Source organism: Corylus avellana, chromosome ca6, assembly GCF_901000735.1.
Source record: "Corylus avellana chromosome ca6, CavTom2PMs-1.0".
In the NCBI taxonomy this organism is placed as follows: Eukaryota; Viridiplantae; Streptophyta; class Magnoliopsida; order Fagales; family Betulaceae; genus Corylus; species Corylus avellana.
Genome location: NC_081546.1, coordinates 28,581,505 through 28,595,693, shown reverse-complemented (window position 1 = coordinate 28,595,693; position 14,189 = coordinate 28,581,505). Strand labels below are relative to the sequence as shown.

The 14,189-nt window shown below is 36.5% G+C and overlaps 3 protein-coding genes and 1 non-coding gene across 4 annotated transcripts; 2 read left to right on the top strand and 2 right to left on the bottom strand.

Annotated features, from left to right (window-relative positions):
- The first annotated feature begins 587 nt into the window (after positions 1–587).
- LOC132185861 (uncharacterized) lies at positions 588–5,641 on the top strand. The gene is made up of 8 exons (XM_059599664.1): positions 588–744; positions 995–1,083; positions 1,529–1,592; positions 1,833–1,910; positions 2,688–2,764; positions 2,865–2,931; positions 3,015–3,122; positions 5,196–5,641. The coding sequence occupies exons 1-8, from the start codon at positions 673–675 to the stop codon at positions 5,223–5,225; spliced, it is 585 nt and encodes a 194-aa protein (XP_059455647.1). The 5' UTR covers positions 588–672; the 3' UTR covers positions 5,226–5,641.
- A 2,343-nt stretch (positions 5,642–7,984) lies between these two features.
- Positions 7,985–9,650, bottom strand: LOC132184945 (probable CCR4-associated factor 1 homolog 7). Its single transcript, XM_059598737.1, has 2 exons — positions 9,279–9,650; positions 7,985–9,128 (listed from the first exon to the last, which is right to left on the bottom strand). The coding sequence occupies exon 2, from the start codon at positions 9,057–9,059 to the stop codon at positions 8,235–8,237; it is 825 nt and encodes a 274-aa protein (XP_059454720.1). The 5' UTR covers positions 9,060–9,128; positions 9,279–9,650; the 3' UTR covers positions 7,985–8,234.
- A 1,115-nt stretch (positions 9,651–10,765) lies between these two features.
- TRNAT-AGU (transfer RNA threonine (anticodon AGU)) lies at positions 10,766–10,839 on the top strand. Its single transcript has one exon. It is a non-coding gene; the product is annotated as a tRNA-Thr (tRNA).
- A 1,084-nt stretch (positions 10,840–11,923) lies between these two features.
- Positions 11,924–13,401, bottom strand: LOC132184944 (uncharacterized). Its single transcript, XM_059598735.1, has one exon. The coding sequence runs from the start codon at positions 13,287–13,289 to the stop codon at positions 12,183–12,185; it is 1,107 nt and encodes a 368-aa protein (XP_059454718.1). The 5' UTR covers positions 13,290–13,401; the 3' UTR covers positions 11,924–12,182.
- Between the last annotated feature and the right edge of the window lie 788 nt (positions 13,402–14,189).

The window sequence follows — 14,189 nt, the reverse complement described above, 5'->3', positions numbered from 1 at the left end:
TTTCTAGGGCTAAGTGTCCTGGTATATGGATTGTAGGCAAATTGATGATTAGGAGGCCCAATTGCCACATAGAGAATAGAACCATCCCAAATAGGTTTATTGAGATTAAGACAAAAAGAAATATTATTCCATACAATTTTAAGAAAAAATTGTTATTATTAGACGTTGTGATAGTAATAAACAAAGTGTAAAGATATTCTTCGCACCAATTTATCACATACATTTTATATTGGTTAATGTTACGTGTTTTAAATAACTTTTCATATTAATCACTTAAAATACACAACGTCAACCGGTATGAATAAACTATTGGAATAATTGATAAGGTTATATAGAATTACTTGTATTTGTGTCCCTAAAAAAATGAGGTGGCTTTTAAAATTATCATTTGATCAAAATCTAATAATGATCAATCACAACGTCAATGGCGATTTTAAAAGCCACGTCATTTTTGGATAAACACATGATGAACTTGTAACATTAACATTTTTGTTGTAAATTTTATAACAGAAATTATATACAATTTCAATTATATAATTAATTTTTTTTAAAAATACAAAGAAATATCATTCACGCTTGGAAGTACCATTTGGTTTCCACGGGCATGGGTGTGAATACTTACATCTGAGAAAAATTACAGTTTCTCTCACACACGCACGGAGTAAGACGAAGATGATCGGAGTTGGGAAGATCAAGCAGTACTCCAACGTCCTCGACAAGCCCCTCAGCAAGGGCAAGCAAGAGGTCTCTCTCTCTCTCTCTCGAACTTTGCTCTCTTAATCAGTTACCGAATCAATTCCAAATAGCGGTGTTCAGCTCACTTCGAAACGTTTCTTTAAATTCTTCTTAGATCTCTCCGAAATTTTGTCAAAGCATTTGAATCTCTGCGCGTTTTGGTTCCAAAAAGCGCAAAATGAAGAAAGAGAGCGAGATTTGAGATTCTATATTCATTTTTGGTGACTTTTCGGCTTATAAATTGAGGTTTTGTTTGCAGGTCAGTTTGAGCGCGTTTGCGTTCCTGTTTTCTGAGCTTGTGCAGTACAATCAGACGCAGGTGGACAACATTGCCGAGTTAGAAAGAAGGTGAAATTGTTCACTACCGCGTATTGGCTATCGCATTCTATATTATGCTTTTGTATACTGAGTTCGGGTTATTGTTTGGTTGCCGAGAAAATTGATGATGAGAATGAAAGTTTCATAGATGTTTTACGTTGTCTTCTATTGCAAATAATGGAATTTCATTGATTCGACTAGGTTGGATGGTTCTACGCAGTTGTCTTTGAGTGATTTTACTTTTTCATGTTTTAAGTGAGAAACTCGATATTGTACTTTAAATCTAGCTTTGTTGGCCAAACAAAGCATAAATGGATAGAAGTTGGAGATTATATTTGAAGGTAAAGAAAGAAGAAAAAGACCCTTAGAAATTGGATGGTTAGAAGCTTTCAGCTGAGACATGGGTTGCTTAGATTGACTTTTCTTGAAATTTTTCCATTTGAGTGTTTGACAAAATTTATGGTACATGGAACAGGCTGGAGGATGCAGGCTATGCGGTTGGGGCTCGAGTTTTGGAACTTCTTTGCCATAGAGATAAGGTATGTGACACTGTTGAAGTTCTACTTTGGGTTCATGTCTTCCTGAATGCAATTGTATTGGGATATTATTGTGGTTTTGCTGTAATGGGTTGTCATCAATCAAAATCAATTAGTATTGTGGGTTTGTAATATGTTCTCTATTTAGGTTTGCAAATGTGTGTAATGCATGAGTGTGGTATATATCTAATCTTTCATGAGGTTAGCATGAATAGAATAGTGATGTTTTTCTTGATGCCACAGGGAAACAGAAGGGAAACACGATTGTTGGGCATTCTTTCCTTTGTACACAGCACTGTATGGAAGGTGTTATTTGGAAAGGTGAATGCTGTTGTTGTTATTTTTGTTTATTTTTCCCCCTGTAGTTCAATGGTTTTTAAATGAAACAATTTATTGCATTTTGTTTGTCAGCAACTGAATGTTGTACTCAGTAATATCATTCAATCTCTGAATGTTTTGTGACAAGCCTGTGCTAAGATAGGGGGAAGTTCTGACAATTATATTAGAACTTAGAAGTGTTTGAACAATTGAAGTATATTTTGTGGTAGCAAACTTATTAATTTGCTGTTACTTGTTTTAATTTATGGATTCTGTTTTAATGTAATTCTTTTGAGTGAGGTTACTCTTGACTTCTTGTTCTCATTTTCTTGGTGGCGTCTGGTGAAGTTTTGTTGGTAATATGGTTAATTTGGTGTCCAGTTGGTTACTTAGGAGATAACTGGATCTATGTGGCCGTTTTGGTAGACAGCAGTCACAGCACGTAAAAAAATTGTTGGTTAAGTTGGATTTTGGTTTTATTCTTGCCAACCACATAAAAGGGTAATAAAATATTTTATGCCAATCAGTTAGACTGCATGAATAATAGAAATAGTTATATTGCATGAACCAAATGAAATATCGTCTTTGCTCCATTGGTTTAGCAGAAAAAATGGTAATGTTGACTGTTCTGCATGATTCCATGAATCTTCATTTGTATCAATGCACAATTTAGGCCCAAAATTTCCCCTGCTAGCTTTTAGTTCTGTTCTTTCTGGACTATAATATGATATACTTCTGTTAAGCAATAATCTTACCAAATCCTCTTTTTGATCATTTTAGGTGGCTGACTCACTTGAGAAAGGCACTGAACATGAAGATGAATACATGATCAGCGAGAAGGAGCTCCTTGTGAACAGGTAAAAATTCCTGGCTAGTATAATTTTTTATTGCAGACAGCTAGCTGGATATTTAGGTTTACAATATTGTCCAGCTAATTGCTCCAATTTGGGGTTGTAGATTTATTTCAATTCCAAAAGACATGGGGACATTTAATTGTGGGGCATTTGTTGCTGGAATAGTAAGGGTAAGTACTTCATTGCCTTTGTTCCTATTAGCTGATAGTCTAGGTGTTGGAGGCTCTGATGTGATTTTTCTTTATCTTTGAAGGGTGTTTTGGACAGTGCTGGTTTTCCTGCTGTTGTAACAGCTCATTTTGTGCCAATGGAAGGTCAGCAACGACCTCGGACAACCATTTTGATCAAATTTGCTGAAGAGGTAAAGGAAAACATTCTCCTTTCCAAGTATGTTATTTGGAGTTAACTTCAATGAGTAAAAAAGTTGGCTGAGTCTCTTCCTTGGGACCCACAGGTCTCAATTCATGTTCTGATGATGTATGTGGTTGGTCGGTGATTACAGGCATAGTATAACAATTTTTTTTAAAAAAAACTGTTTGCAGTTGATAAAAGGTTTTCCACACATTATGGCTTTCTTTCTAAACAAAGCTGATATCATCCTCTTGAAACATTCCCACCCCTTATCTTCCTTTTCTTCTCTCCCCAAATTGTGTAGCTCCACTGTCCCAGTAAATTAGAACTTGCATGTGTTTGCTACTGCGGTTTACTTAATGTGGTATGAATATTAAATATATGCTTAATGTTAGTGTGGATGGATTCTTGCATTATGTGTCTCAGCTCAAGAGTGCTTTGCAATTGCATGCAGATCTAGATTATTTTCTGCACTACTTAATTAACTGAACAACCATTACTTGCATAGGGAGTTGTACTGTTCAAACAATTTGTTGGTACTTAGGTCACTTCAAATCAATGAATGAGTATCAAAATTAGTGCATTTATGTGTTATATTTGCAATTGATCGATTATACCTATACTTTTTTCCATTAAATTTGAATGCTTCTAAGGGCCTTATAATATGTGCTAAATGTTACCTTTAATACATAGAGATCAGTGTTCCCTGCAACTAAGTATCTTTCCACAAAGATATCCATAACCCCTCTAGAAAGCTTTCCTTTCTGTTTTGTATCTCACTCTAGTTCTAACTTCCAAGTTAAGGAGACAATGCCCATAGTTGCCATTTTTCATTTGTGGAAATGCCTCAGGTGATGTAGGCTAGAAACTGTAGTTACCACCCTTAGATGTGCACTACATAGAGTATAATAGAAATTGTGCCTTAATCTCTTGTTCAGGGTTTATCATATCAAATGTTATGAGGATTAAGGAGTATAGTGTTCCAGATTATCAATATCTGATGTTTGATCCCAAACGATCTCCATAGGTCTCTTGTCATACATCTTTGTAATTTTCCATTTCTTTAATTAAAGACTGATATGTTGCTATAGGGAGTTTTGAGTTGATTCAAAATTACATTGGTTTGAAGATGGCATATTGTTGGAGAGTCAGGAGGGGAGATTAGATGCCTACTGCTAAAAAAAAAGGGACAGAAAAAAACAGTAAAACAGACTGAATATGGTAAAGTTGGGCATGTTGGAGTTGCATAAACACAATATTAGAATATGGTGACATAAGGCTTGCTGGGGGTTTTGATTATCAAATGTAGTGTTCTCTGAGGTTCTTAGCATGTTCCACTTGGCCTAAGGATATATGTAACCTATGTCAATCCAACCTGAACGAGAAATGCGTGGGATGATGGTCATTAGCATAGTTCTCAAATTCCATTGAGCAACATACAGCTAATTATACTAAACAGGAACTTGAATAAAATTGCTTGCAGGAGCAAGTGATTAATGATAGTGCACTCTTTTAATAAGAGGGTCTATATTTTTACCGGATCTTCTAAACTTAATTTGTCATAGTTTTTTCTTACAGATTTAGTACAATTGAGTTTTATAGCTGTTCATCCCTATTGTTCTGGGTGGAGGGTGTATGCTGTTTCACAATTTTCTTCTTTCAAGTCAGATCTAGTGAGTTCAGTCTGCATAACTCCTCCATATCCACTATCTTACTCATCATACCGCTTAACTATCTCTATATTTGTTTTTCCTGGATGATATTTCCATTTTCTTTGTAAGGGGCCTCTGAAGTGTAAACAGGCTTTTGGAGTTCATATTAAAATTCTCTTCTCCATGTACTTTATCCCCAATTTTTTTTGTGATACAGCATATTTGATTATATCAACATATAAGGTGTATCCTTCACTTAAGCACAGTATGTAAATAGAACTAAAAAAGATGTTTTCTAATAAATGCGTAAAGACCCATCATCGCAACATAAACTAGTTAATTATATTGCCATTCTTGCAGCCTGTTCTTTTTCTGACTAGTTAGCATCTACCACTAGTTTTTTTAATCTGTTTTTTGCTTATTTTTTCTAGGTACTGCAAAGAGAAGCGAGGTTAGGTTAATGTTTGTGCCAGGATTTATTACATGTAATGTTTGTGATGATCAGCAAGAACATGATGAATAGATGGTGAAGGATGGTGAGATATTAGCTGGTTTGTCAAATAAATAGGATTTTCACCTGCCAGTTCTCTCACTTGGGCCAACTTGAATTCCTATCATTGATTTCTGTTGTTGTACACTCTACTTCATGTCACAATAACTATGCTGATGTAGAATTAGCAATCATTATTGTCAGTTGACATAGAAAAGGAACAAAAGGGGAAAAAAAATCATGTTTATTTCAATGTTCATAGGAACTAAGAGGAGTGTTTAAGGAGAGAAAGTTCTTGTATGCCTTGTTGCAATTTCAAAGAGCACAGCTTTATTTGTTATTGAAGTGTGGATCTTGTTATAGTATAATGGAGGAGCGACTTTCACATGGTAAGGGTGATGATACTTTTGTTTTTGAAGTTACACTTCTACTGTTCACATTGATTATGGTAATAACTATGGTGATATTAATATATCAAGTATGATTTTGGTGAATTTCAGACAAAATATTTACAGTAAAATTCCTAGTTAGTTTTCGAGGGCTTAATATAATATATACTGGATGTTTCCCTGAATTACTTGATACACGGTTTTGGTGGGTAGGGTCGTGTATTTAGGGTTTACTCTCTAGGAGTAAGTCCGAAGGGCCCTACCTAGGTGAAGTTCCGCGTCATCAAAAAATTATGTACTGGATGTTGGTTTTAAAAAGGAAGTTTCATGAAAATTGATACATTGTTGTCTGGAAGGCATCAGAAATATCTGGATCTTCCAGGTTCCCTTTTGAGTTTTGAAGCCATTGATTTGAGAATGATACCGTCTTCTGTAGTTGGATTTCCCAATAAGCTTTTAAAAGCAAGTTTTCCAGATTCTGAATGCATATGCATTAAAGCAACTCTGGAAACCTCTTTAGGTTACATGCGTGCTGCACGGACGACTTTCTGTTGCTTAATGCTGCTTATTCCCGCTTTAAAGAAACAAGCAATCTGTGTATAACACACCTATATTTCCTAAATTCTCTTCCCTTATCCTTTATTATTTATCTTTTTGTCTTTCACTCTTCTATAAAAAGAGTGCAACCAAGTCTTTTGTAAACAACGAATGTAAAATAGTTGAGTTTTCCTTAATTACCTTATAGCTATACTTCAAGCAGATATCTTGCCGTGGTTAAAGCAATGCAACAATAAATTACACTACTTTCTAATTTCCCAGGTTTAGAAGATATCCTAAGAGATTTTATAAAATCGTTAAAGAGCAATTTTGTGGATGTCTTGGAGAACCAACAATTCAAGATGATGCTAGCTTTATGCTATCCAAGTTAGAGTTGTGCAATATTTGTCATTTTGAAGAATATGTTAAAACTAATAAAAATAAAATAAAATAAAAAACTATTTTTAGGTAAACCCACAAAAAAATGTGTAGAAAAAATTATTCAGAATTTCTTAAGAATACCGATAAAAAATGTTAGTTTTTGTGTTGGTTTAATTCAGTTTCAAAATGCAAATGTTACTATCCACAGGCTCAAACACTAATATAGAATGCTCAAAATCAAATCTCCACCATTCATAATGTAGATTCATGTGTCATAAACGTCCCTGCAAAGTTTCAACTTAATCGGACTACAAACACTTATCGATCAAAGCTATTGATCAAGGACCGACGGAATTTCCAGATTGTTGATGATTGCTGATTTTCACCTTTGCATGCCCTGTCCGGACAATAGTTCCAGAAACTCAGTTTTTGCTCCGCAAGGCTTTGTCCGGACAGCCTATTAACCTATCCGGACACCCCGAAAGTTTTACACCCAAAACGTGATTTGAAGTGTGTCAAGTCTCGGGTTTTGTCGAGGGTATATATATATATCTTTATAGAGAGAGATGTACGAAATTCTAGCCTAGGTTTCATGAGAGGCTGTGCTTAGAGAGAAAATCTGTGTGAGCCTGATTATTCCTCTTAGAGGATTATTGTTAGTTTCATTGAGTTTCATTGAGAAGTCTATCAGAATGATCCAATAAAGGAAAATCACGTTGAAGAAGATTGTGAGTAAGGAGACGAGTTGGAGGTTTATCGATCTTATAGAGTCAAGGTCTTGCAAACGGCTGTAAGTGTTCCTAGTGTCTGTAATCTCTGGATAATCTTTTGATAGTGATTTCTTGGGTTTGGTTGTCCCGAAGAAGTTTTACTTTTAGAGCGTTTTTTAAAATGTTTCCTCTTCGTCACCAAAATCCTTGTGTGTAATTGTTCATATTTTGGTGATTGTTTACTTAGTTTTAAATATCCGTTAATTCCGCATAAATTGTGATATTTAAACCTGTTAATCGTTTTTCAAAAACCAATAACCTTGCTCGGAATAAATTTTGTTCTAAGACAAATTACATAACAATATTTACCAATGCTAAAATACAGGTAAAAAAACCATATTTACTTATTCATTCTCGTTATACCAACAATGCTGTGTAAAGATATTAAAAGAATCTCTGGAAAAAGAACCGAATGCGGAGCCACTGCAACAATTCTCTAAACATCAAGCAGCTGGCAGCACAAGAATTGCAAGGGTTCAAGTGAAGGAAACAAGGTGGCCAGCTTTGTGCAGCATCCTTTCACCCTTTCTTAAGGGTTCAAGAAATCTCAAAGAGATTCATTCAAGCATCTTTTGCTCCTTTTCCTTGTATGTTGTTAACCAAGGGACACATTATGCATGACTTTTTTGATTTCTTCTTTTCTGAGAATCAAATCATTAACAACGATGTTGCTGGTTTGCAAGATATACATTACAAGTATTCGGAGATACAGATTTCCTTTTATCATTAAGAATCACTACACTTCCACTATACAAACTGCTGCAAAAATGTACAACAACTACAACAAAGGAAAATTTATGCAGCAGACAAGATTTCACAATACAACACAAATAGCTTTCATTCTTATTATCATTTCATAATTTTTTTTCCTTTCTCTGTCTTTGTCTTTCTCTCTGTCTCTTTTCAATGAGCACTCTGTCCGTTTTCAAAGCCAAGACCATACAAAACACCAGCATATTTCTCAGGCGAGCCATGAAAGAAATTCTTTTTCATTTTCATGAATGCAGAGCAAGTAAGCAGACTATCCGAACCTGCTTGGTGACAGCTACCAATTCTCTCGACATCCAAGAGCTCGGCAAGCTTGTTCAGCCCGCCATGGAGGCTGTTGCAGAACCTCATCAGATGCTTGATATCATACAGCGTGGGGAAGTAAACCTTGATCAGATCGAAGAACCCCGCCTGCGAATCGGGGAGATTCTGGCAGGTGAGGAGCTTGAGCAAATACCCGAAATCATACCCGCTATGGAAGGTAACCCAATGGACATTATCATTCAACACAATCCCCGACGACATCAGCAGCTCGCTAAACCGGCGAGCATCGACGCCCTTCTCATTGTTCATCTGGAAATCAATGCCGCTCTGGGATAGCAGCTCAATGGAGTCATTCGCATACACATCCTCGTTGGGATTAAACTCCCGGAAATTGAATTGCCAAACACAATATTTATCAGTCCCACAGGTGGGGAGATTCCCTTTCTCATCAGAAAGCGTAAGACCCAGCTGAATTAGCTTCAAGAGATCCACATTAGCCTTGAGGTTCTGGTAATTGTAGTCAAAGCTGCTCTTGAAATTCCCAACCGGACGGAGAACGATTCCCGGAAACTCGGTATCCATTGCAATGTATGGGTAATCGTCTACAATGCCCCGAATCAGAGCAAATTCATCATCAAGATTATCGTTCCAAACTTCCCGGATGTGAATCGAATCGCTTTTCGGCAAAATCGACATTTTCTTTCGCGTATGCAACGATATTTGGAAGAAACAACAAAGACCCAACAAAAACCAAAAACCCTAAATCTGCACATATGGCCCAAGAAAACGAATCCCAAATCAAAACAATAGAAACTCTTACCATATCTTAAAATTCCAAGCACTCCACGCATTCAATACCAGAAACGGAAGATAAAGACAAACCAAGAAAGGAGAATAGGAACCATGAAATCTTACCTCCAATACTTACAATCCGAAAAGCTCCCTTGGAGTTCGGGAAATGAGGGTCTTGGGATAACTGGGTCGCAGGGAATGGGGATTTCCTGGGCAAATTGTGGGATTTTATAGCGTCTCCTGAGTTTTATCAAACGAGGTTTTTTCTAGGAAAGAGATGGGTTTTGCAGAGAGAACCAAAAAGAAACTTTTTTTTTTGTTTTTTTAATTATATATTAAAAAAAAGAAAAAGAAAAAGGAAATATAGAAATGAGCAAATGGCAGAGGAAGGGCTTGGAAGAAAGCTGTGTATAAAAGCCTCAGCCTCCTTCTGCCTTCGCTTTATTCACCGTAACAAGAAGATGGGCTACAGGTCAGCGAGAGAGATTTGAGAGGAAGAGAGCTGGCTTCTGGTGTGTGGTGCTTATATGGCCCCATTTTCTTTCCTTTATTTCTTTTCTACCCAGGTTTTCTTTTTTTCTTCTTCTTTTTCCCTTTTTCTCATTTTTATTGTACTTTTTTTTTTTTTACTGAGCAAATAATGCACCAAAAAACATATAAACAGTAAAAATGGAAAGAAGAAGAAGAAGAATTGACTAGCAGTTGATGTTACCAATAAGAAAATATTAGGAACTAACAAAAAAATAATAATGATAGAAGGAAGAAAAGAAATAAGGATACTTTCCTTTTGACCAATTGAAACTATAATGAACTTTCCAAGAAGATCAATCTGGAATAATATTCAGACAAGGATTTGTTTTTTTTTTTTTTTTTTGGCCATAAGTCTTACAACAATAAATAAAATAGTATAAGTTGAGCATATATGTTATGGTACAGGAGAATTTTGACACAGTAATTTTTTCTATCACGTTAGGGAGTAGAGACTTGGGAGTATATATAACACTCAAGGTGGGCATGAATTCTCTCTTATTAGACTGTGCGAATAATACAAAAATTCATGCGTTTTGGAAAAGTGAATTTTGCATTTTAGATTGTTTGAAAAAATGTGAACGTGGTAGCCTCATTTTTTAGGTTACTTAAGTGTATGTATTATTCGAACATCGTAATAACATAAATCTTGATCCGTTGGGCATTGACCATTTAAACTTTATAGTGTAGTTTGAAAATTTTGGGGTTCCATGCTAACCTAACTCAACAACCATATGAATTACCTTTGACACTTTTTTTTTTTTTTAATATGTTTCTCTTAGATATTTTATGTAGTAATAAATGTAAAAATTAATCTCCGGCTTGAGTCCAATTTTAATTAGAATTAGAGTTGTCCAATTCTATATGAAATCTATAAAGTAACACTTAAAAATCCTGGTTTTACATTTCAATTTGACCAACCGCAATTCATTGAAGGAAGATGTAATTTCGTCAAAAAGTTTGTCCTCCACTTGTTTCTGCTCTTATCAACATCCTGGCCCAGTGGGCCCTTCTTTTAAACCATATCCATCAAGACATGTTCTTCCGATAAATTCATTATATCAGAATCTTGTTCAAGCAGCGCTTTCATAGCTCAGTTGGTTAGAGCACCCGTTTAGTAAGCGGGAGGTCTTGAGTTCGACTCTCAATGAAAGCAATTCATCAAAAACCATGAGTCGTGTACCTTTTTACTTGCTTTAGACAAAGCCATCCCAACCAGCTACCACCCATACCCATCAACTTTTTACTTGCTTTAGACAAAGCCATCCCAACCTGCTACGAACCATACCCATCAACTTGTTTTCCTTTCAACCATTCTTGGCCATCCCCAAGATGATGACCTAAATTAAACCTCGGGCACTTTCACCACTAAAATATATTACTGAACCACATTAGAAGTTATGTCTTCCTTAAATAAAGCCCATATAATGGTCCAGGCAACAGCCTAATCAATCCATTAAAAGAAGAAAAAAAATTAATTTGAAAAGAAAATCATCATCAACCTTTATTCTGATATCCCTATCCTTTTGCATCAGCTTTTATGAAAAAGTTCTTGCCCTGTAGCATGTCTTTTGTATCAAATATATAATTCACATCACATCTAAATTCTCATTAATTTCAGCACAAGGACAATTGCCCTGAAAATCGTTGACTAAATTTCAGTGATAATATCCACAGAAAGTCATTTACTGGGCAACTCATCGCTGAGAAAGAAAGTGCAATTTCAGGCAACCTTGATAGTCACCAAAAAGTAAACAACTAGCCTATATGACAAATTGGTCCAAATCAATGTGCAAAGAGAATGCATACAATCCCCCAAAGGCCAGTGTAGGAGTACCTCAAACAACACCAGCTAAATTTCACGCTAAAATATGGACTCCACAGGATCCAAGACTTGCCACTACGATTTACTCCCATCCTCCTCATGTACAAAAATGAGAAAAGAACAACCAATTCTTCTATCGAAGTACATGTACGATGACCCGTTAGAATGCAGCTAATTTAACAATCAATTCAAAAATATTGGTACAACAACCATTAATACTAATGTATAAAAATATTACTCCTATAATCAATTCTAATACCATATACATGCGCATCTCTTATGCTAGTGTGCAACAAGCACAAATATATATAAGTTTCGATGTCAATCATATACCCCTTACTTTGTCAACTGTGTAGGTCAACCCAATCTTCTATTAAATCAAAACCAGAGCTCTTACTAATCACTCAAGAAAGCAGAAGAAGAAATCTGCTAATGCAGAGGTCATTGTACGGTGTTATTATGCAACAATTGATCAAAACAAATTTGTACATCAAATAAGTCTGCTTAATCAGCAAACCAATAACATATGACAACAAGGATTACACACACAAGCTCATGAAATCCATGTTTTCTGTTAATGATCAAGTTCAAATTACAACAGAACCAATCATGACAACACCAAAGAAACCTTAAAAAGAAGAAAATATCATACTTCATAGTTCATACCACACCAATCAGTTCCTACCAAGTGGTAAAGACCTACATGAATACGTCTCCTTAAAATTTGACTTCTTCGAGGATGTAAATATCGAAGCATATACTTCCTTGTTAGCATTGGCCGGGACCATATCCCCTGCCTTAAACCGCTTCACCATGCCATTCCCACCCGCCCCACCATTCGCAATCTTCCCATTTCCATCCACTTTACCTGAAACTACCTTCTTTGCGCACGCCTTCCCATCGATCCTATGCTTCGCACCGCTCAGCCTTGACACCTCCAATCCGTCACCCACCTCCCCATTCTTCACTCTCTTCACCTTTTTCTCCCTCGTCTTCGCCTTCTCCTCCTCCATTTGCTCCCTCAGCTCAGCCACCTCCTCCTCGCTCCCATTGATCACGATCTTGTCCGATTCCTTAAACTCCTCATGACACACCAAGCACGCCGAGGATTTCACCATCTTCAAAGCCTTTGCACTCAACACATGGCCACAATTCCTCAGAGCCAAAAACCTATACTTCCCATTGAACTCCAACCCCGTGATCGGGCACTGCAACTGCGCATTTTCACCCGGTTCCACCGCCCCGGGAGCCATCGAAAACCTGACGTTTATCATGTCCTTCAATCCCTTGATATGCCCAAATTCCTTGGGCAATTTCTTGCCCAGTAGAGCCTCCACAAGCGCTTCCTTGTTGAAAACGCTACCGAGCCGATCAATCACGCAGGGCTCTTTCAAGGGTTCGTTGGAGAGCGCGCAATTGGACCACTTGGAGAGCCTCTGCTCGTTGGGGTCGACCTTGTCGGGCTTCCGCTCGGAGTACATGTGTAGATAGCAGTCGCGGGACTCGGCGCCCGTGGCGCCGCCGTCGCCGCCACCTCCGGAGATCCGTGGGCGTAATACCAGGGTGGAAAGCGGGGCAATTTGGGGATTTCGGAGCGGGGTGGAGTCCGGGAGTGGCTTGCCATTGAGGGTGAAGAAGAAGAGGGATTGGGTGGACGGTTTGGGGAGGAGGGAGAGCTTCAGGTGGCGGAGGGTTTGGGTTAGGATTTGGGCTGGGGTTAGGGTTAGGGTTTGGGTGGGGATTTGGGGGTCGGGGTATTGGACGAAGATTTGGAGATCCATTGTTTTTAGGTTTTGGTTGATGATGATTTGGGAATTATCGGAGAATGCAAATTTAGGGGATGTTATGGGCTTCAGTGGGTCACACACCGACTTTGAGAACAACTGGAGGAATGATCCGTATCCTATTTATCTCTCTCTCTCTCTATATATATATATATTAAGTATTTATCCTATTAATTTGCTGTCCTAATTTAATAATTTGTATAAGATTTATCTGACCAAATATAAGGGCTATGGTAAGGCGGCTATTAACCGTTTATAATCGCTAATTGCTTAAATGGTTAAAAAAAATCACTAATCATCTATTCTTATATATAAAATATATATAAATTAATAGAGTAATACTAAGGATCATCTTTTTATCCTCCTAAAGTTGATGTGGCTTTTAAAATCACCATTAAATTTTAGATGAATCATACTTGAATTTTAATCTAATGGTAATTTTGAAAGCCACATCAATTTTAAGAGAATAACAAGAGAATAAAAGGATGATCTTTAGCATTACTCAAATTGATATGATAGTCAACCTAATGTTTGAAACATGTTTGGACACTTATTGAATAAAAACTCTCTGGTTTGATTTGTCATTCATTGTAACATCAAAATTATTAGAATTTATATTCTCTCATAAACTAAATACATATGAATTTTTTTTTTCTTTGTCTTTCAAGAATCAAATGGTTTCTTTTAAAAGAAATACCAGATAATGGGTATATTCTCTTCCATATTTTGTACTTAAACTTGTTACATTTAGGATTCAAGCTCAAATTTTTAATACTTTGAAAACGACATAAATTTTCTTTAAATTAATTTGAAAAAAATTCCTCAAACCTAATCTAATAAGTGCCAAGTGTTATATCTCACATATTTCTTTAATGACAATTGACACTATTGTAAATG

Coding starts and splice junctions, on each gene's coding strand:
- LOC132184944 (XM_059598735.1), bottom strand. CDS start 13,289: ATGGATCTCCAAATCTTCGTCCAATACCCCGACCCCCAAATCCCCACC.
- LOC132184945 (XM_059598737.1), bottom strand. CDS start 9,059: ATGTCGATTTTGCCGAAAAGCGATTCGATTCACATCCGGGAAGTTTGG.
- LOC132185861 (XM_059599664.1), top strand. CDS start 673: ATGATCGGAGTTGGGAAGATCAAGCAGTACTCCAACGTCCTCGACAAG. Junction 1,593..1,832: donor TTCTTTGCCATAGAGATAAG/GTATGTGACACT, acceptor TTGATGCCACAG/GGAAACAGAAGGGAAACACG. Junction 1,911..2,687: donor GGAAGGTGTTATTTGGAAAG/GTGAATGCTGTT, acceptor TGATCATTTTAG/GTGGCTGACTCACTTGAGAA.